The 23,320-nt window shown below is 43.0% G+C and overlaps 1 protein-coding gene across 4 annotated transcripts in view; it reads left to right on the forward strand.

Annotated features, from left to right (window-relative positions):
• The window catches only part of lepr (leptin receptor), a 56,295-nt gene that overhangs the window by 11,886 nt on the left and 21,089 nt on the right, over positions 1–23,320 (forward strand). For 3 of the 4 annotated variants that reach the window (XM_064935932.1, XM_064935933.1, XM_064935934.1), the window contains exons 3-15: positions 439–491; positions 1,686–1,916; positions 2,979–3,108; positions 3,702–3,886; positions 7,698–7,855; positions 8,162–8,306; positions 14,484–14,762; positions 15,322–15,421; positions 19,169–19,389; positions 19,571–19,722; positions 21,579–21,732; positions 22,221–22,303; positions 22,586–22,799. In XM_064935932.1, the coding sequence (XP_064792004.1) occupies positions 439–491; positions 1,686–1,916; positions 2,979–3,108; positions 3,702–3,886; positions 7,698–7,855; positions 8,162–8,306; positions 14,484–14,762; positions 15,322–15,421; positions 19,169–19,389; positions 19,571–19,722; positions 21,579–21,732; positions 22,221–22,303; positions 22,586–22,799 (2,105 nt within the window). The remainder of the gene's footprint in view (positions 1–438; positions 492–1,685; positions 1,917–2,978; positions 3,109–3,701; positions 3,887–7,697; positions 7,856–8,161; positions 8,307–14,483; positions 14,763–15,321; positions 15,422–19,168; positions 19,390–19,570; positions 19,723–21,578; positions 21,733–22,220; positions 22,304–22,585; positions 22,800–23,320) is intronic. The other variant, XM_064935935.1, reaches the window with a different exon arrangement.

Genomic DNA, 23,320 nt, shown 5'->3' on the forward strand with positions numbered 1-23,320 from the left:
ATTTAAGTGTGAATGGGGAAGGGAATTGTACTTTTGAAAAATTACTCAGCAATTGTACATTCAGAAGCTGACAAACCTTCGTCCAGCTGCAGGCTCGTTAAACAGTACAGTATCATCCATTCTAATCTTGCATGAGGAAGTTTCTGCAGTGTAGAGATCAGCCAAGCCTGTGCCCATGCCATTACCGCAGAATACTGTGGTCATGGTGTGGTGACTATTACTAAAGGCTCTGACAAAGTTCAGTAAAACCCTCTGTTCTCCTGTCAAATGAGTTTTCAGTGTTGGATTGAGTTAAGATTGCATAGACTGTATGTGTTTTCCATATCTTTCTCTATCTATGTTTCTAGCTCTCTACGGGTTCTCTTCATCCACCTGTACCTCTCTCTCGCTCCCTCTTTCGCTCTCTTCCTCCTTCCCTCTCTTTCTCTATCTCTGCAGGATCCTGTCTGCAATGTTGACATTCCTGGTGCATATTCTCATCATCTCCCACAGTGAGTTGAGTTCCTTTCCCGTTAGTTCAGATTCTTCTGTCTCACAGCATCCATCCACATTTACCTCCCATGTGGCTCTGCCTGTAGTCACACAACTTCACTATCCCCAGAAAAGCTTTCCTTTAGACTAAAATAATGAATAGCAAACATTTCAGCAGCAATGCCACATGCAATTACACCCGCAGCAATTTTTTGGAACCTTCACGTGCCAGAACGTACAGAACAGTACACTCATACGCATATATACAGAAACAAAGGTCATCTTCCCATACTATCACGCCCCTACTTACAATACAGTCCATTATTATTGGCAAATAAAAAGGGCCATTGAGTGTTGCATTTCATTGGTGTGACACTGAGTGATCTAAATAGAAGTATGCCGGTCTCTGTGGTTAGCTGACTTTGTAATGTTGGACATCATCCAATGTGTTTGGCAATAATCCTTCTACCACACAAGTGGAACACAGAATAGATCGTTCAGCAGGGCATAATGTCTCCTGACCACAAATGGCCCATATTGAACCAAATGGACACACACAAATATATTTCCCCCATGAAAAGTAGAAATGAAATTGGAACTGCACACATGATTGCTGCACCACATACCTTTTAGTTCGGCTAGTTAGACAACAAATTGATCCTAGAAGTGGATCTTGGTCAGGTAAAGTAGCAATCCTTTGTGTGGGCATGTGGGCAAGCGTGTTGTGTTATTGAGAACACTCTGTCTTTGGGAATCAGTATACAACAGACATCCCTTTTGTAATATCTATCCCAAGCCAGCATGCTATGGGGAGACTGGGAGGGTGGATGGGCGACCTAATGGGTGGAATGAACCATAGTCTTGTCAGTCACATTGTTTTACCTGGTTGACAAAGAAGCATGTACAGTATGAATCATTGAGCTGGTAGAAGTCCTCTGGTATAGGCTGAGGTTACCGGAGTTCATTCTAGTAAAGGTCTCTGAACAATATTGTAGCCTTTTTATAATACTTTTACCAACTTCATGAAAATCTCTTGATATCTTCACAATTCGGTCTGAAATTAATGTACTAATTGAATTCATATCAATGTCGTCTTTGAATACCATGCTGAGAATCAAACCCACAACTATGGTATTACCAGCATCATTATACCCCAGCCACAACTTCTGTCCAGTGTCTGATGTAATTTCCTGTCAACCATGTTTACGCCTCAGGTGCTGTGTTGGTGGAGCCTGTGGAAGTACCCCCCCATGGAGACCTTCTAGACCTCCCCTGGCAGACAGAGCTCTGCTGTTCCTCAACCGCAGCCCAACTTCACCACGGAGGAGAGGAAGACGACAGGGGGTCTGCACCATCTGATACGGGGCACCCACACACCCTTCAGTGCCTCTTCAGGAACTTCACAAGCACACTAGGACCTCACCCGGAGACTGAACCCAGCAGAGGTAAGCGTCCTGCTCTGTTTTACTGACGTCACAGAAGGCTGGAAACAATTTGTTTGATGTATTTACCACTCCATTGATTCTGCTCCAGTCATTACCACCAGCCTGTTCTCCCTAATTAAGGTGCCACCAATATCCTGTGCATGATATTTACTGGTTGAGAGTTTTGTCTTGCTACTGCCCTGGGACCATATTCACAAAGCAAGATGCTGACCGAGGATCAAATACCTTTTAAATCATAATGAAAAAGAGCAAGGAATTGATTCGAGATCAGCACTCCTATTCTGAGACAATTTGTATATACTGGCCTTGGACAGCTGGATAAATGTGTTTTCATTTCTCTGAATGGTGCGTAATAAAACAGCCTGTGACCACTTAACTGCACTGAGGAAGAGAACATTGAGGCTCATTCAATTGAATAGGGGCCAATTAACTGGAGTGATAAGGTGGCCTCTGTGCACTTGAGTGTGGTGTTCTCCTCTGTTTGGAGGTGGCGGTGGAAGTGGGAGGGGGTAACACAAACTAAAGATCTGTGTGTGTGCCTGTGTGCATCTGTGAATATGTGTGTTTTAACAACAGGAAGCAAAGGTTCAGGGTGAAGGATTTATTCATGAGATCGATAGCTTGGTGGTAGCCTCTGACGTGTGCTAATGCTAATCGATGGATATTAGATGACGCTACCCACAGCCGGTGGCTCTGGCATTTAAAGAGGGGACGTTTTGAAAACGGTTTCATGAATCGTTGACAATAACTGTGCAGAGGTAAAATGGTGTGAGTGGGTGTTTTCATCTCCAATGACATGGTGATTCAGCTCAGGTAGACCTGAGGTCCTAAGTGAGAGGGGGAATGGATGATAAACAATGACGTTGGCCAGATTCTAGGGCTTCTTTTTCAGAATATGTTCCAGGGCTTGCTATGACTGTCCTAATTAGTTGTGGGTTTAGTCAGCTAGGTGTGTGTGCTTTGCGTGGGGTTGGTGAGTTCATATATTAGGGTTTACAGTGACCAAACAGACAGAGTATGTGCCTGTGTTGATGCTAATATGCTAAATGAACTTCTCTCCAGCCACCTGTTGGGACATCCTGTGCCGTGTTGATGAGACCTGGGATAATGTAATATGTGATCTAAAGCACCCAGCCACTTCCTCAGACACCTCCATTCCTGGGTCAGTGGCACTTAGCTTGCAGCACTTAACGTGAGTATCAAGTTCAATTCAACCTGCTGCTATTGTCTCGAGTCTGTCCTCTCCTCTCCCATCCTGTTTGTTATTCTTGTCTAGTGTTGGCTCAAAGATGTGCCTGAGGCAGTAAGAGCTCAGGTGGGGGTCTGAGGTGTGTGTGTGTGTGTGTTCGTGCCTGTCTGTGCATGCAATGTGACTGGCAGAGCGTATGGAGCAGGCTGAGACTGATAATTGGCCTTTTGGCCCATTGCATTAAATATTTTGCTAGTAATTTGGCAAAATATCACAATGGTGTTTTTACTTGTTGTTTTTCATTACTTTCATGTGGATTGCACCTAGCCTGGTCCTAGATGTTTGTGATCCTTTCAAACATGGCATGACAAGGAGTTGATAGCACAAACAAATCTGGGACCAGGCTAGTTTGCAACCTGACCTGTGCTTAGTCTATGATTAGCACACTACACTAGCCTCTTATCTTTACTGAATGAAAGTATATTTATTTAAGCTGGGTTTTCGACTAGGACACAAGGCTAAACGTGGTACATATGGGGGGAAGCAGTCCATGTCCTCATCTGGCGAAGTGCATAAACGTCTCTTGTCTATTTCAGAACACTGCCTGACATTGAGGTTAACTCCACACATGGGACTGACTGTGTGGGAGAGGATTCCATCATCTGTTCTATTGCTCTCCATGTGGTCAGCAGTATCGTCGTGGTGACAGCCAATGTGTCCAACACCACAGCAGGTCCCCTGGTGATGCTCAGCGTCCCTCCAAGGACGTCTCAGCGTCTCTGTAAGGAGTGTGAATGTACCTGATCTCCCTCTCAATCTCTCTTCTGAAGATGTTAGAGGATGTCAATTGCTTTAATGGCTTATCTATCTGGTCTTCATATTCTGATGGATATCACTTAACATTTACCAAGTACCAGCGTGCTGCCTGGCGAGCTGGCACTGTTTATTATGTAGGCTAGCGGTATCTAGGTAGCCATTTGTACCATGAGGAAACTGGGGAGTTATTTGTTTAGGCTTAAAGACCACATACACACCTGTACAGTATAGTGAGTGTAACGGGCAGCTTCAGTAGGTCTGATACCAGCTGCCCTTTGGGACTTCCAGGCAGGCCAAGATTACTGTTTACTCTGGCCCCAGGAACCATGGTGATGAGCTGGAGATCTCTCCACTGATGGGAAACGCATACCTTGTTTGCTCAATCTAAGCTCTTTGTGGCCTTGTTGGTCAATGGAACATTGGTTTGTTGCAAGTAGAAAATGTGCAAATATTGAATTTTAAAAGCCTTAAATTAATTGAAGTGTCATTTAATTTAGATCACATGGAACATTATTATAAGTCAGATTTTTTTTATATGAATAAAGACTTGCTAAAGGGCCAAAATTCAGTGTTTTGACATGCTCTGTACATCCTCTGACTTCTAGGAAGATTTTAGCACACTTGGTCACCTCCCTGACCAAGGCCCTTCTCCCCCGATTGCTCAGTTTAGCCGGGCGGCCAGCTCGAGGAAGAGTCTTGGTGGTTCCAAACTTCTTCCATTTCATTTTGGAGGCCACTGTGTTCTTGGTTATCTTAAATGCTGCAGAATTTTTTATTTTTTTCCTTCCCCAGATCTGTGCTTCAACACAATTCTGTCTCTGAGCTCTATAGACAATTCCTTTGACCTCATGGCTTAATTTTTTGCTCTGACATGCGCACCGTCAACCGAGAAAGGTTGCCAACTCCTCATGTAGCCTATTACCGGCAACTTCAAGAGTAATTGCAGAATCTGCAAAAGCTAGCAGGAGCGGGAGGAAAATAATTGGGTCAGGTTTTTTTTCTTCTTGTTATCTAGATCTCTGGCCACCTCTTGATACGTTTGTCTTACTTCATCAAACCATAAGCTTAAAGCATCATAAGTTCAATGCATATAGTTGATTATTATTCAAACACATAGGGTGTATCTCTATGGAAAAATACACGTTGAAACATTTCGACCAATCAATTGGTTGAAAGAACAGATGACTTTCGGTTGACTAAGATATTTTTCCCGTCCTGGACAGCCCTATAATTATCACACTTTTCTGTTTTATAAGATTAAGAAATAACGCCCCTGTCAAGTCAATCACTGGTAAACACGAACCTCAAAATGAACAAAGCAGTTTAAATACCAGGAAGATGCATCTCACTGTCAAATACTGTAATGTATGTTAAAATTCCAGGAAGAAATTGCGAAAGGGTGTCTTCTACTCTGCCTTGGTACTGGGTTGCATTTTCAGTTATTTGAATAAAAAATTGAGGTATTGTTACGTCCGTCGTTGAATGAATGAGACCAAAGCGCAGCGTGGAAAGTGTTCATGATATTTAATGCTGAAACACCGACAAAACAACAAAATATACAAGAACGTAAAGTTCTGCAGGGCTATACAGCTACTGTGCAAAAACAAGAACCCACAAACTCAGGTGGAAAACAGGCTGCCTAAGTATGATTCCCAATCAGAGAACGATAGACAGCTGCCTCAGGATTGGGAACCATACCCGGCCAACAAAGAAATAGAAAACGAGAATGCCCACCCAAATCACACCCTGACCTAATCAAATTGAGAAATTAACAGGCTCTCTAAGGTCAGGGCGTGACAGGTATTGATTTTCCTGACATGAGGAGCTTGGCCTTATTGATCGGTATTCAGTAAGAAGCCCATGGACCACTAAAGTCGAGATGCTGTCTTTCAGATAGACGTTATTATATCATGTTCATACACCACTGAGCCTGTCATATCATCTCATATACGTTTCTGCTCATTTCATCATTTGGCTGCCGTATGAAGCCTGTGAGTCTATAACCAATGCAGTTATCAGGGACAATCAATGTGTCACCAATGGCTATTACAGTACTGTATGTGCCTGAGACTATTGTCTCTGCAGTGTAGAAATACAGATATCACTTGTTTGTTACTGAGAATGTTCCTGCGCTGGAAATGCAGATGAGCTTGATGAAAACCTGCACAAACGCATGGTTATATACTGGACAAAAATAGAAACGTAACATGCAACAATTTTTAGATTTTCCTGAGTTACAGTTCATATAAGGAAATCAGTCAATTGAAATAAAATCATTAGGCCCTAATCTATTGATTTCACATGACAGATCCCTTAAATAAAACAAAAGGGTAGGGGCCTGTATCAGAAAACCAGTCAGTATCTGGTGTGACCACCATTTTCCTCTTGCAGTGCAGCACATCTCTTTTGTATATAGTTGATCAGCCTGTTTGTGGCCTCTAGAATGTTGTCCCACTCCTCTTTAATGGCTGTGCGAAGTTGCTGGATATTGGCAGGCACTGGAACATGCTGTCGTGCACGTCGATCCAGAGCATCCCAATGGGAGACAACTGGAGATTATGCCGGCAATGGTAGAACTGGGAATGGTTCAGCTTCCTGGAATTGCGAGCAGATCCTTGCTAAAATGAGCGGTGCATTATCATGCTGAAACATGAGGTGATGGTGGCAGATGAATGACACAGCAAAGGGCCTCAGGATCTCGTCACGGTATCTCTGCGCATTTAAATTGCCATCGATAAAATTCACTCGTGTTCGTTGTCTGTGGCTTATGCCTGCCTGTAACCTAACCCCACCACCACTATGGGGCACTCTGTTCATAATGTTGACATCAGTAAACTGCTCGCCCACATGACACTGACACACGTGGTCTGCGGTTGTGAGGATGGTTGGACATATGCCCAAATTCTCTAAAATGACATTGGAGGCGTCTTATGGTAGAGAAATTAAAATTCACTTCTCTGGCAACAGCTCTGGTGGACATTCCTACAGGCAGCATGCCAATTGCACGTTCCCTCAACTTGAGACCTCTGGAATAGTGTTGTGTGATAAAACTGCACAGTTTAGGGTGGCCTTTTATTTTCCCCAGGTGCACCTGTTTAATGATCATGCTGTTTAATCCCACCTGTCAATTGGATGAATTATCTTGGCAAAGGAGAAATGCTCACTAACAGGGATATAAACAAATGTGTGCATGAAATTTGAGTGAAATAAGCTTTTTGTCCATATGGAACATATTTGTGATCTTTTATTTCAGCTCATGAAACATAGGACTAACACTTTACATGTTGCGTTTATATTTTAGTTCAGTGTATTAACAGTATTATACTTTTCATGTAGCCTACTTTTGTCCAGCCAACAGCCTAACCACCGATCAAGCAACATTATGGACTAAACTTTCAAATCATGTTGCTACAAAATACTGGTCAAATTAAGATCCGACATTGGGTGCCATTATGACGATTATTAATCAATTATTTTGTTTACCTTTTTATTTAACTAAGTCAGTTAAGAACAAATTCTAGGCTACCTGCCACCACCTCTCTAACCACTTGGCTACCTGCCTCTAACCACTAAGCTACCTGCCACCCCCTCTCTAACCACTAGGCAACCTGCCACCCCCCCTCTAACCACTAGGCAACCTGCCACCCCCCCTCTAACCACTAGGCTACCTGCCTCTAACCACTAGGCAAGCTGCTGCCCATAATGACGATGATAATGGTGTTTCATAGTTTGGAGGATGAAGATGAAGATGACTATGATTTGCTTTTGTTGTACAGGGAAACCAAGCCCACCGCTGAACCTAACACACACCCAGACCACAGAGGGAGAGTTGATTCTGAGCTGGAGCGACCCACAGCCCCATGCCAGCCCTGTCCAACTGAGCTATGAGGTCCGATACAATATCTCCCAAAGTACCTCTCACCCCAACTGGCTGGTAAGAACACACTGGCCTCCGAGCAAACACAACATCTAAGGTACAGGTCTTAAAGAAAATAAAGCTAAAACGAATATTAATTCAACAGAGAACAAGAGCAAACACATAGAGGATAGAGGATGTTGAAGAGTCTTAATGCCACTCATGGTTTTCTTAGATGTAGATATCATTTTCAGTTATGTTCTGTCATCACAATGCCATTTTGTATTTGTGTCAAATTGTCAATCCATGTTGACACTGTATTTTGCAGATGGAGTAACTGCTGTATGACATCTTGTGTTTCTCTCCCCTATTCCTCTGTTCCAGCACGTGGACGTGTCTGGAGCCCAGTGGGTGTCTCTGACTGGACTGAGGCCTGGTCTGCAATACACTCTCCAGGTCCGGTCTCACCACCCTGCTCTGCCTCACCTGTGGAGTGACTGGAGCCAGCAACATCGTATCCGTCTGGAAAGTGAGACCTCTCTCTCTCTGTCTGCACAGAAACATACACATCATAACACACAGTTAACTTATCATACTCGCTTGACTTCTGCCTGCACAGTAAGACCTCTGCCTTGCCCTACTTACACACATTAAATATACAGCCAGATAAAGTCCCCTCACATACTGTATACCTGCATAATAAAACCTCTGGTTACACAGCAATGTACACATGCTTTAGTTATGTGCAGTTTGCCAATGATTCGTTCTTTTTGAACAACTCTTTTACTCATCTTCTTACTGATGATTTGTTTTTCTGAGTAACTCGTTCATTTTAGTCGTTGGTTTGGCCTGCTGGCCGAAATGAATTCTACTGCAGGATTAATAAGTGCTCCTCCGGTGTCTCCTGAGACGTGCTCCGATCAACGACTGTCGTCATGCGCGCAGGCAAAATAGATCATTCTGCAGGCAGCATAGAGAAGAAAAATATTTAAATTAGAACTGATGGTTGAACATTTCGATTGGGTAATGCTTAATGGTTGTGTTTTTGTATTCTTATTATTGGGACCTACTGGCTTTATTATAAGTTTATGGAATTTAACATCATGCTGTGTGTGACTGCTGTCTTTCCATCAGCCCTATGCAGTGGTGTAGTGGTGCCTGGAGAAGCGGGTATATTCTAATTTTGACTAAACGTTCCCAAACGGCCTGCCCAGGAAAGGCACCCTATGGAAAAACACTTCAGCTGGATGTAAAACTGCATGACTAAAACCTCTGCAAAACTCAAAAGAAGGCTGTAATTTATCTTCGATTAGTTCAGAAGTAATTCTGGCTCTGTTCCTACGGTGGCTCATGTGGGACAAGCTTCAGTAACTGCCACATTGAACCACACCCCCAAGACTGAAATCAGTTTTTTTCACAATGAGCAATAGAGAAAGGAGAAGTTATTTTCCTAGCACACTGTCAAATCATCTGTGGTTGATAGATTTTGCCCACACAAACACACACATATGGGGAGACTGGTCTGTACCTGCTGCATACTACACTGTTAGACTCGAGGATTCATAGATATGCATTGCATTTCCATGCAGTCAATACTGTATACATTGGGTAACTTAGCAAACATATTTGGGTAATTTTGTAACTTAGCAAACCTATTTGGTTTGGAGCCCCTGGATGAGGAGACTGGGATGGGTATAACTGCTGCATGCTGTACTGTTAGAGACGTGGTGATTCAGAAATATGCAGTACATACACTTGTATACATTGGGTAACTTGGCCAACATATTTGTTTTGGAAATTGTGAAGTTGTCTTAGGTTGTCAGATGTAATGTCAAATATGGGGACAGGATCAAGGTGGCAATTAGGGAGCTGGATGGATTAATAAAGACAATATTAGATTCGGAATATGAAGGTGGGGATTGTATTTATTATTATCTCATCAAAATAATTTGTCTAGTTGATCTCACTCTCTCACTCTCACACTCACATATTTAATTTAAGCGCTTTATTAATTTTTATTGTTGATTATCTACTTCACTTGCTTTAACATTACCAAGATAATAAACAATACAAATGACAGTAAACTTTACACTCACAGAATTTCCAAAAGAATAAAGACATTTCAAATGTGATATGTCTAAATACGGTGTTGTAAAGATGTGCAAATAGTTAACGTACAAAAGGGAAAATAAATAAATATGGGTTGTATTTACAATGGTGTTTGTTCGTCACTAGTTGCCCTTTTCTTGTGGCAACAGGTCACACATCTTGCTGCTGTGATGCACACTGTGGAATTTCACCCAGAAGATATGAGTTTTAGCTTATTCTTCCCTTTGTCTCTCTCACCCCCTCCCTCCCTGCCCCTCTTCTCATCTATCGCTCTCTCTCCCTCTCTCTGTGATGACTACATCATGCAAAGAGTTGGTTTTCGAAGGTTGTCTATGTCCAACCGCTCCTCCTATAGCTCTACTGCAGAGCTGTAGATTAATCTGTCAGCCCTCTCTGACTCACATGATGAAGGCTCTTCATAAAGGACAAAGACACAGAATGAAAGATGGGGACCACTGAGGGATTCTGCCCCAGTGTAGAAGTGATTATTGAAAACACACACAGAAGAGCCAGGACCATGGAAATATACAGTTGAAGTCAGAAGTTTACAGCTTGGAGATATTTAAAACTCGTTTTACAACCACTACACACATTTCTTGTAAACAAGCTATAGTTTTGGCAAGTCTGTTGTGTCATGCATGAAGTAGTTATCCTAAGTAATTTTACCAACAATTGTTTACGGACAGATTATTTGATTTATAATTCACTATCACAATTCCAGCGGGTCAGAAGTTTACAAACACTCAGTTGACTGTGCCTTTTAAACAGCTTGGAAAATTCCAGAAAATGATGTCATGGCTTTAGAAGCTTCTGATAGGCTAATTGACATCATTTGAGTGAATTGGAGGTGTTCCTGTGGATGTATTTCAAGGCCTAGCTTCAAACTCTGCTTGACATTATGGAAAATCAAAAGGACTCAGCCAAGACCTCAGGAAAAAATTGTAGGCCTCCACAAGTCTGGTTCATCCTTGGGAGCAATTTCCAAACGCCTGAAGGTACCACGTTCATCTGTACAAACAATAGTAGGCAAGTATAACCACCATTCGATCACGCAGCCGTCTTACCGCTCAGGAAGGAGACGCGTTCTGTCTCCTAGAGATGAACATAGTTTGGTGCAAAAAGTGCAAATCAATCCCAGAACAAAAGAAAAGTACCTTGTGAAGATGCTGGAAGAAACAGCTCCAAAAGTATCTATATCCACAGTAAAACAAGGCCTATATCGACATAACCTGAAAGGCCGCTCAGCAAGGAAGAAGCCACTGCTCCAAAACCGCCATTTAAAAAAAGCCAGACTACAGGTTGCAACTGCACATGGGGACAAAGATTGTACTTTTTGGAGAAATGTTTTCTGGTCTGATGAAAACAAAATATAACTGTTTGGCCATAATGAGCATCGTTATGTTTGGAGGAAAACGGGGGAGGCTTGCAAGCCGAAGAACAGCATCCCAACCGTGAAGCACGGGGGTGGCCGCATCATGTTGTGGGGGTGCTTTCCTGCAGGAGGGACTGGTGCACTTCACAAAATTAGATGGCATCATGTGAGAGGAAAATTACGTGGATATATTGAAGCAACATCTCAAGACATCAGTCAGGAAGTTAAAGCTTGGTCGCGAATGGGTCTTCCAAATGGACAATGACCCCAAGTATACTTTCAAAGTTGTGGCAAAATGGCTTAAAGACACAGTCAAGGTATTGGAGTGGCCATCACAATGCCCTGACCTCAATCCGATATAAAATTTGTGGGCATAACTGAAAAAGAGCATGCGAGCAAGGAGGCCTACAAACCTGACTCAGTTACAGCAGCTCTGTCAGGAGGAATGGGCCAAAAGCTTGTGGAAGGCTTCCTGAAATGTTGGACACAAGTCAAACAATTTAAAGGCAATGCTTCCAAATACTAATTGAGTGCATGTAAACTTCTTACCCACTGGGAACATGGTGAAAGAAATAAAAGCTTAAATAAATCTTTCTCTCTACTATTATTCTGACATTTCACATTCTTAAAAACAAGTAGTGATCATAACTGACCTACGACAGGAAATTTAAATGTTAGGAATTGTGAAACTGAGTTTAAATGTATTTGGCTAAGGTGTATGTAAACTTCCGACTTCAACTGTAATGATATTTATATTGGTCAAGACAAACATATACAGACACACACGTACACACGAGGCTCCAGGATGTTTTCCCTCACACACTCACTCCTTTCTTTCATGTCCTCTCGTTATTACACTTGAGAGGTCTCATTTGCGAAGAGCAAGATCATTACATGCAACTAATCACAGGCTGTGGCCCTTTTAGCTTTCAGTCAATAGATTTGATTTTGTGTACCTCCATAAACAAACAGAAAATAACTTTTAAACTGGAAGAGTGTACAAAGCTGTCATTAAGGCAAAGGGTGGCTATTTGAAGAATCTCAAATGTTTTGATTGGTTTAACACTTTTTTTGGTTACAACATGACTCCTTATGTGTTATTTCATAGTTTTGATGTCTTCACCATTATTCAATAGTTTAAATTTTACAATGTAGAACATAGTAAAAATAAAAACACTTGAATGAGTAGTTCTGAAAGTTTTGACCACAAGTGAACATATGAGGTGAGTAATGCAAAATATGTAAACATTATTAAATTGACTAGTGTTCCATTTATTAAAGTGGCCAGTGATTTCAAGTCTATGTATGTAGGCAGCAGCCTCTAATGTACTAGTGATGGTTATTTAGCAGTCTGGTGGCCTTGAGATAGATGATTTTCAGTCTCTCTGTCCCAGCTTTGATGCACCTCTACTTCTGGATGATAGAGGGTGAACAGGCAGTGAGTTTGTCCTTGTTGATGTTTTTGGCCTTCCTGTAACATTGGGTGCTGTAGGTGTCCTGGAGGCTAGGTAGTTTGCCCCCAGTGATGCGTTGGGCAGACCGCACCACGCTCTGGAGAGCCTTGTGGCTGTGGGCGGTGCAGTTGCCGTACCAGGCGGTGATACAGCCCGACAGGATGTTCTCAATTGTGCATCGGTATGCTTTTGTGAGGGTTTTAGGTGCCAAGCTACATTTCTTCAGCCTCCTGAGGTCGAACAGGCACGGTTGTGCCTTCTTTACCACGATCTCTGTGTGTTTGGACCATTTCAGTTTGTCAGTGATGTGTACGCTGAGAAATATGAAGCTTTCCACCGCGGTCCCGTTGATGTGGATGGGGGGGTGTTCCCTCTGCTGTTTCCTGAAGTCCACGATCATCTCCTTTGTTTTGTTGACGTTGAGTGAGGTTATTTTCCTGGCACCACACTCCCAGAGCCCTCACTTCCTCTCTGTAGGCTGTCTCGTCATTGTTGGTAATCAAGCTTACTTCTGTTGTGTCGTCTGCGAACTTGATGATTTGAGTAGGAGGCGTGCTTGACTACGCAGTCATGGGAGTACAGGTGGTGTCAAGACCCAGGGCCTCAAGCTTAATGATGAGCTTGGAGGGTACTATGGCGTTGAATGCTGAGATAGTCAATGAACAGCATTCTTACGTATGTATTCATCTTGTGCTGATGGGATAGGGCAGTGTGATGGCGATTGCATCGTCTGTGGACCTATTGGGGCGGTAAGCAAATTGAAGTGGGTCTAGGGCGACAGGTAAGGTAGAGGTGATATGATCCTTGACTAGTCTCTCAAAGCACTTCATGATGACAGAAGTGAGTGCTACGGGGTGATAGTCATTTCAGATAACTTTGCTTTCTTGGGTACAGGAACAATGGTGGCCATCTTGAAGCATGTGGGGACAGCAGAGTGGGATAGGGAGAGATTGAATAGGTCTGTAAACACACCAGCCAGCTGGTCTGCACATGCTCTGAGGACGAGGCTATGGATGCCGTCTGGGCCAGCAGCTCTGCAAGGGTTTACACACTTTTAAATGTCTTACTCATGTCGGCCACAGAGAAGGAGAGCCCACAGTCCTTGGTAGCAGGTCGCGTCGGTGGAGCTGTGTTATCCTCAGTGGGCGAAGGTGTTTAATTTGTCTGGAAGCAAGACGTTGGTGTCCACCACGTGGCTGGTTTTCCTTTTGTAGTCCGTGATTGTCTGTAGACCCTGCCATATATGGGGCGGCAGGGTAGCCTAGTGGTTAGAGTGTTGTACTAGTAACCGTTCTGCCCCTGAACAGGCAATTAACCCACTATTCCTAGGCCGTCATTGAAAATAAGAATTTGTTCTTAACCTCCCTGCGCACGGAACCCGGTAGCAGACTGAAATTCGACAACATATGGTGATCGCTACATAAATAGTCATATTAAACATTCATGAAAATACAAGTGTCTCACATGTTCAGTTTAAGATTCTTGGTAATTGCTGCAATATAGCCTGTTCAAAACTTCTGTGAAGGTTTAAACTAGTTTGCAAGTGTTTTGTTTCATTCTGTTGAGTCATTTTCTTTCGCCAAATTAAGTTCCAACTGTAATGTTGTGTTTGCTTTGATAACTTCCACCTCGGATTTTCCCTATAAACAATGGCTTGACTTACTTTTGACATTACCCTAATAAAGTTTAGAAAAGTTTGAAGGTTTTATGCGATGTGGCTATTAGCCAGAAAAACTGTACAACAGGCTGAGTTCACTTTGCTTTGTTTCAGATGTGACATATCTCCCTGAGAGAGTGGTGGCCAGCTTTGGAGACAGCGTGACCGTCTATTGCGTGTGCAATGACCTCCGGGTGAACGCCAGCACCATGGTCTGGATTCTGAACTCCCGTGACCGCCTTCCTAAGAGTCAGTACGCTGCAGTCAACGACCGTGTCAGTAAGATAACGGTTCGACCATCTGAGCAGAGACTGTCTGACACCCTGCATTGCTGCCAGCCTTTTGGGGAGACATATAGCTGTAACTACCACTACTCAACGATCTACATTAAAGGTGTGCTGGGATGGATGGTTGTTAAGATTTGGATTGGGTTAAACATTCATGAAAATGTTTAACATCAGGGGGGAAAAAATTATTTATTTATTTATTTCGTATTTTTACCCCACTTTTTCCCCAATTTCCTGGTATCCACTCGTTAGTAGTTACTATCTTGTCTCATCGCTACAACTCCCGTACGGGCTCGGGAGAGACGACGGTCGAAGCCATGCATCCTCCGAAACAAAACCCAACCAAGCCGCACTGCTTCTTAACACAGCACGCATCCAACCCGGAAGCCAGCCGCACCAATGTGTCGGAGGAAACACCGTGCACCTGGCTACCTGGTAAGCGTGCACTGCGCCCGGCGATGAGACAAGGGTATCCCTTTTTGCCGGTAGGACGACGCTAGGCCAATTGTGCGAGGCCCCACGGACCTCCCGGTCGCAGCCGGCTGCGACCTCCCCTGGGCGCGAACCCAGAGTCTCTGGTGGCCTTAGACCACTGCGATGCAGTGCCCTAAACCACAGCGCCGCCTGGACATGTATTTATTTGATGTAGATTATGTGTGTTTTAGATCCGGTCATTGATATCAGCTGTGTGACCAGTGGGGATCTGGACAGTATGACCTGTAGGTGGAACAACCTACCTATAGGTGGAGTCAACTTCATGTCCAGGTAAACACTACTTACAGCATTTGTACAACCTACACAAACACCTGTAAAACCTACACATACACCTGTACACATATAGTTAAAGTGACTATTGGTTATCTTATGATTAAGATCAGTCTATTAGAGCATTTGAAATACTGGAGGATCTTACATTTGGCTCTTTGTTAGATGTATTGTACATAAATCGCTCTGCCATTTCCTGGTTGCTACAATTTTAATGGTTTTAGCTTACTAAACAATGTGTATATATAATGAATTAGCTAAACAATTAACCATAATCCCAACCCATACAATACTACTAGCGCTACAAACGGATTGTCATAGCTAGCCACCATGCAAAAGCGCACAGAACAGATCTACTGTTTCTAACATGGAACCCAAACCGGCTGCGCGTGCGCCATTGTGCAGAAAAGTATTTTGTCCCCCCACACCAAATGCGATCCTGACATGTAGGTTAAAATATCTTAACAAACTCTGAACCATTTACATTAATTCGGGGACAGGTCGAAAGCATTAAACCTTTATGGCAATTTAGCTAGCTAGCTTGCACTTGCTAGCTAATTTGTCCTATTTTGCTAGCTTGCACTTGCTAGCTAATTTGTCCTATTTAGCTAGCTTGCACTTGCTAGCTAATTTGTCCTGGGATATAAACTTTGAGTTGTTATTTTACCTAAATTGCATAAGGTCCTTACTCTGACAATTAATCCACACATAAAATGGTCAACCTACTCGTTTCTAGTCATCTCTCCTCCTAGGCTTTTTCTTCTCTTGACTTTATATTGCGACTTTCAAAAATTAGGTGCATTACCGCCACCGACCTCGTTCGTCTTTCAGTCACCCACGCGGGTATAACCAATGAGGAGATGGCACGTGGGTACCTGCTTCTATAAACCAATGAGGAGATTGGAGAGGCAGGACTATTCTATTTTAGCCCTTGGCAATGCAGACGGTCATTGGCGCAATATTTTAATGATATAGATTTCTACATTTATTTTACAATGCGCGACGCGAGTGGTGTAGTCAGCCTGTTAGACTGGCTTTCAATGAGAGTGACAGATCTATTATTCACATTTCTATGTGAATTTGGTCAGGTCGCCCAAAAAGTTTACATATGACACCTTTTCACTGTCACTGCTTGGTGTCTCTGATATATTCCTAAGAAATATGGGATGTGAGTTGGTTCAGGATCATAGAACAGTACAGAACATATTTAACCCCCTCAAGCGCAGCCTGGTGTCTAAGTGTAACATAGTAAATGTAAATCCGGGACACTGAAATTAGTATGATATGTGACCGACCACCTCCATTCGGTTTTATGTGCTAAATAGAGTGAGTAAGGTAAGGTAGTAAGCAACCAACAATTTCAAAACTAAAAGTGGGGAAGGTAGTAGCCTATAATAAAGAATAACTACAGGTAAAAATCTAGTCCTTGGCCTATATACTATTCTGACTTTGGTGCAGGTCTCGTTGTTATTCACATTACCATCTCTGGTAAACACACCCCATATCAAATGAAATCTGTGTGTGTCACATGCACAGGATACAGAAGGTGTAAATGGTACTGTGAAATGGTTACTTGCATATTTGCATAGTAGCAATACAATTATTTTATACATATTTTCTAATTCTTAGATGATGCTTACCCAGACACGCATGTTGATGGGTCATGTTAAAGAAATGCATTTGAGCTAGCTAAACAATTAACCATAATCCCAACTCATACAATACTACAAACACTACAAAAGGATTGTCATAGCTAGCCACCATGCATGAAATACTGTAGTATGAATCTGCAGGTAGCTAAAGCTAACCAACTAGGTTCAATGTTAGCTAGCTATCTATCATTAGGTATTTCTGGCCAGAAATGACACATTTTGATAAGTATCTCATGCCTCCTGTGAAGTAGTGACGTGACCATATGCCTATCGTCCTGAAGCTGGTCACGTACAGTACCAGTCAAAAGTTTGGACACACCTACTCATTCAAGGGTTTTTCTTTATTTTTTACTATTTTCTACATTGTCGAATACTAGTGAAAACATCAAAACTATGAAATAGCACATATGGAGTCATGTAGTAACCAAAAAAGTGTTAAACAAAGTAGCCACCCTTTGCCTTGATGACAGCTTTACACACTATTGCCATTCTCTCAAACAGCTTCACCTGGAATGCTTTTCCAACAGTTTTGGAGTTCCCACATATGCTGAGCACTTGTTGGCTGCTTTTCCTTCCCTCTGTGCTCCAAGTCATCCCATACCATCTGAACTGGGTTGAGGTCGGTGATTGTGGAGGCCAGGTCATCTGATGCAGCACTCCATCACTCTCCTTCTTGGTCAAATAGACCTTACACAGCCTGGAGGTGTGTTGGGTCATCGTCTTGTTGAAAAAAATGATAGTCGCATTAAGTGCAAACCAGATGGGATGGTATATCGCTGCAGAATGCTGTGGTAAGCATACTGTTTAAGTGTGCCTTAAATTCTAAATAAATCAGTGTTCCCAGAAAAGCACCATCACACCTTCCTCCTCCATGCTTCACGGTGGGAACCACACCTGCGGAGATCATCTGTTCACCTACTCTGCGTCTCACAAAGACATGCCAGTTGGAACCAAAAATCTCAAATTTTGACTCCTCAGACCAAAGGGCAAATTTCCCCCGGTCTAGTATCCATTGCTCGTGTTTCTTGGGCCAAGCAAGTCTCTTCTTCTTATTGGTGTCCTTTAGTAGTGGTTTCTTTGCAGCAATTCAACCATGAAGGCCTGATTTCACGCAGTGTGGTATGGTTCATGAGACTGTAGGTTACTTAAGGTCCTTGGTCAGGCCGGATGGGGGGGTGTATAACGTGAATGTCTAGCAACCCAAAGGTTGCGTGTTTGAATATCATCACGGTCAACTTTAGCAACTACTTACAGTACTACTTTTTAGCTATTTGTGACCCGTTTCAGGAAACTAAGTGTACAGTACGTCGCGGGTCACTACTTCACACGAGAGCCTAATCTTTCAAAAACATTTTTTTTTAGCAAATTGAGTTTTTGACCAGAAATGCCTTCTGCAACGTGAACTTTCATGTGCCTTAATAACAAACTTGTATGCCATCTAAATACGAATAAAATAGCTAAATTATGAGCCTAGTTGGTTTAGCCACAGAAAAAGTGAGCAACCTTCCTGCTAACCATGATTAGCTGAGATAATGAGTGGCTGGACATGCCGAGAGATGAGTTCGGATTGGTCTGCCACAGCACGCTTCTATTTGAGCTGGTTAGCATGTTAGGTAATCCTGTCTAACACTGCTTTAAAAATATATTAATATATAATATATATATTGCTTAGTAGAACTGCATAAGTGTTGCTCTCTATTTCCTGGAGGACTGAGTTTTGAAATCAGTGGGATAGATGGATGGATGGATGGATGGAGTATGATAGCTAAAGAGTTGTAATCCAGAGACTGGTGTTTTGTCCATCTTTAAACTAAGGACAACCATGGCATCTGTGACAGGGCTAGGCCCACCTAAATGAAGGGAGACAGATTTACGTTTACTATGTTACATCTACCCCTGAGTCCAGGTTGTCAAGCAAAATGTAAATGACTGTGTGTGTGATAATTTGTTAATTATTGCCGTGATTTCAAAACTCAGGCAGTGTAGAAGTTTACTTGTTGCATACCATTGACTATGACATGGTTCATACATACCCAGAAGTGGTAAAGGTGTTTTCACCCTGACGTTCTTTGTGTGTGTCCGTTAAATTCTCCAGGGTGGCCGACCTGTCCTGTGACGTCATGGAGGAGGCGGAGAGAGTGGGTGTGCCAGTGGGTGTGGTCAGGCAGGCGAAGTGTGAGTCCAGCGGCTATAGGGGAGTGAAGAGCTGCAATCTGCAGCCAATAAGAGTGACTTCCTGCTACAAGCTGTGGATGGAGGCCAAGACGGACAACAGCACGAGGTCACATCCTGTCTACATCACACCTATGGATCACGGTGAGTTAGGACCAGTATAGGAGTTCTGGTCTTGTTACATTTATTTTCTTACATGTTGTGGCTTTTTGAAACCTACTGCACCAGCATGTGTTAATAATATTTAGTTTATATTTTTAAAACATGTATAGCTTTTAGTCTGCTTGACCAGGCTACATAATGACTGTCCTCTCCCTTCCTCTAGTGAAGCCCCATCCTCCCTCAGGCCTTGAGGCAGTGAGTATGCCCAGTGGGGTCCTAAAGCTGGCGTGGGTGCCCCCAGAACTGCCCATCTATGATATGCAGTACCAGGTCCGCTATGCCCTCTCAACTGGCAGGGCCCATCCATTCTGGCAGGTTCGTAGGGCTCTTGCCAGAGTGCTCTGGTCAAAGTGGTGCACTATGTAGGGATCTTCAACTAGATTCAGCCGGGGGCCGCCGATTTATTCTTGAACGGATGGTCAGGGTGCAGAACATAATTACAAATAATTTGTGGACTGCAAATTGACCGCAAGAAGCCCAAACAGATATAATATTTGACTAAAACATAATAATTTCAAACCTGGTTTACATTAGTATACGATTACATATCTCTCTATTATGCGTGGGAATAATTTTGCAACAGATATTTCCAATATTAAAATCAATTGGAGCTGATTTGCTGGTGTTTTTACAGTATTTTATGTCAATAGAATGTTTTATCTAACTTTTTGTTTTGCTCAGAAAATCCGTGAGGCGAAATAAAATCACAGGTGAGCCAAATTCAGCCAGTGGGCTGCTAGTTGGGGACCCCTGAATAGGGGGCCATATCGGATGCGGCCTTGAGCTCATCTAGCTCTAACCGCCTGGCCATGAGCATCAGCTGGTCTCTATTTTCTATCTCTGATCTAGGAGTGCCATTATTTGCCCTAAATACATGGCATTTACTGGTAGAGGAACACTGACTTGGTGCCATGAAGCAGAAAACGTAATTTTAATAAAACCTTTGATTAACACTTTTGGTGGGCAGATGAAAATATTTTTAAGTTTGAAACTGCCCACTATCTCTGGGCACATAGGTATTTTGGAAATCTTTTCTCCATTCAAAATGTTCCCTCTCTTGCTGGGTCACATAATATTCATATATTTTAAGACATACAGTATACACTATATATACAAAAGTATATGGACAACCCTTAAAATGAGTGGATTCGACTATATCAGCCATACCCGTTGCTGTCAAGTGTATACAATTGAGCACACAGCCATGCAGTCTCTATAGACAAACATTGGCAGTATAATGGCTTTACTGAAGGGCTCAGTGACATTCAACGTAGCACCATCTTTCCAACAAGTCAGTTAGTCAACTTTCTGCCCTGCTGGAGCTGCCCCGGTCAACTGTTAGTGCTGTTATTGTGTAGTAAAAACATCTAGGAGCAACAACATCTCAGCCGCGAAGTGGTAGGCCACACAAGCTCACAGAACAGAACTGCAGAGTGCTGAAGCACGTAGCATGTAAAAATCGTCTATCCTAGGTTGCAACACTACCGAGTTCCAAACTGCCTCTGTAAGCAATGTCCGCATAATAACTGTTTGTCGGGAGCTTCATGAAATGGGTTTCCATGGCCGAGCAGCCACACACAAGCATAAGCTCACCAAGCGTAATGCCAAGCGTCAGATGGAGTGGTGTAAAGCTTGCGGACATTGGACTCTGGCGCAGTGGAAACATGTTCTCTCGAGTGATAAATCATTCTTTACCATCTGGCAGTCCGACAGACAAATCTGGGTTTGGAGGATGCCAGGAGAATGCTACCTGCCCCATTGCATAGTGTCAAACGTCACGTTTGGTGGAGGAGGAATATTAGTCTGGGGCTGATTTTCATGGTTCAGGCCCCTTATTTCCAGTGAAGGGAAATCTTAACGCTACAGCAAGCCCGACCTCACTAATGCTCTTGTGGCCGGATGGAAGAAAGTCCCGCAGCTATGTTCCAGCATCTAGTGGAACTCCTTCCCAGAAGAGTGGAGGCTGTTATGCAGCAGAGGGGGACCAACTCCATATTAATACTCATGGTTTTGGAATGAGATGTTCGAAGAGCATGTCTCCACATAACTTTGGTCATGTAGTGTATTTTCCCAAAATCCAGTTGCTTATGAGTTAATGGATAAATATTTATTTATCAGTGAAAAATAAATTATTTGCTGTAAATATGTGATTTAATTGAGATGTTCCACAGGTCCTAGCTCTGCAGACTGAGTCGTGGGCTGAGGTCCTTGAACCAGATGTGTGTGAGGTGTACAATGTGCAGGTCCGCTGTATGCACATCAACGGCTCCGGGACCTGGAGTGACTGGAGTCACTTGCTCTACACCAGCACTCACAACAGCAGAGGTACATTATTGTACTGGATGACTTCCTCATCACTTCATGCATGTCATTTCACTTTTATTAGGTTAGTGTCATTGTCATAAAAAATAAATAAAAAGATCCAGAAACTTATTTTTGTGATTTCACTTGTTTTTGAGAAACATACCCCAACCAGCGATTTGCTTCCTCGTTGTACAGTACGGGGGTCCGAATAAACATTAACAAATGCTCCAAAAACAACCAAATATGTCCTTATTGAACTTAAAACGTTCTCAGTATAGCGATGTAGGTCTTTAGACCTTTATCTGCAACGTTATATTCCATTTTGTGCGACTCGAGCCGTTTCCCCTATCCAGCTGTTCCAATTGTCATGTAGCCTGCTCCCGTTCTGATAGAAAATTCAAGCCTCAGTCATACAGTAGGTACACGAGTGTGTAGGTACACGAGTGTGTTGGTACACGAGTGTGTACACACACACACACAGCTGTAACGTCTATATTCTGTTCTCTCAGCTCCTGACCAGGGTCCTGATTTCTGGCGAGTGTTTCAGGAGGATCCAGCAAGTACGCAGACGAACGTCACTCTTCTCTTCGAGGTACAGTCCATAGCCTTCAGAGGACACATGTTTCATAGTATGTGGTTTAAATGTCAACATCAGAGAGAGTTAGATTAATTGAACAGGTGTACGAAGGTGCCTCCTCTCCTTTCACTACATCGTTGTTCTTAGTTTATTCTGAAACTACTAGAAGAATCTGTGCAATACAGCAGTACTCAGTTACCTATCTCAGATCAGAGAATATAAGGAAGTAGCACATTGGATAACAAATCCTCATTACAGTCCTTGATAGTCTCAACTCTTCCCTCCTCTTCCCCATAGCATTCCCCCATAGTGGAGCCAACCTACTGTGTGGAGGAACTTGTAGTACAGCACCAGGGCTCTGGGGGCACTGTTACTGAGGAGAGAATAGGCCTGGTGTCATCCTATAGCTTTGAGTGGAGAGGGGAGGTCCACTCTGTGACGGTCAAGGCTCAAAACAGCCAGGGCTCTTCCACTAGGAACACCCACATGACCCTGGATAGACACCCCAAACGTAAGTCGCTGCTGAAAAAATACTGTATTTGTATAGGGCTGAAGGATTGTTATACCCAGTACACAGATTACTAGCAGTCAAACAAGTTTGCGTTCAGAAACAAATATCTGGGAAGAAAGAAAATGTTATTTGTAAACTGCTTGTTTGTTTTCCCAATTTAAATAACATATTTAGTTGGTGTTCTTGCTTCATGTCATAGTCAGTTGAAATACTATGTTTCTGACTTCGTGGTCATCAGTGAGAGATAACAGGCATGTTGGTCTCAATTGGGCATGCTCACTGCCTCAAGACCAGAGTGGGGTGTGGCTTCACTAGAGAGGGAGAGGAGAGGAAGGGTGAGAACAGCAGCAGGTAGCCTGGTGGTTAAAAACTTTGGACCGGTTTACTGAAAGGTCGCTGGCTGGGTACGAGTGTCTGCTAAATGACTCAAATATAAATGATTAGGCATGTTGATGTCAGTTAAAAGCCTGAGAGTGGATAAAACCCCATTATCTCTGGCTTGGTATGTTTTCTACCAAGGC

The sequence above is a fragment of the Oncorhynchus masou genome, chromosome 24, assembly GCF_036934945.1.
Source record: "Oncorhynchus masou masou isolate Uvic2021 chromosome 24, UVic_Omas_1.1, whole genome shotgun sequence".
In the NCBI taxonomy this organism is placed as follows: domain Eukaryota; kingdom Metazoa; phylum Chordata; class Actinopteri; order Salmoniformes; family Salmonidae; genus Oncorhynchus; species Oncorhynchus masou.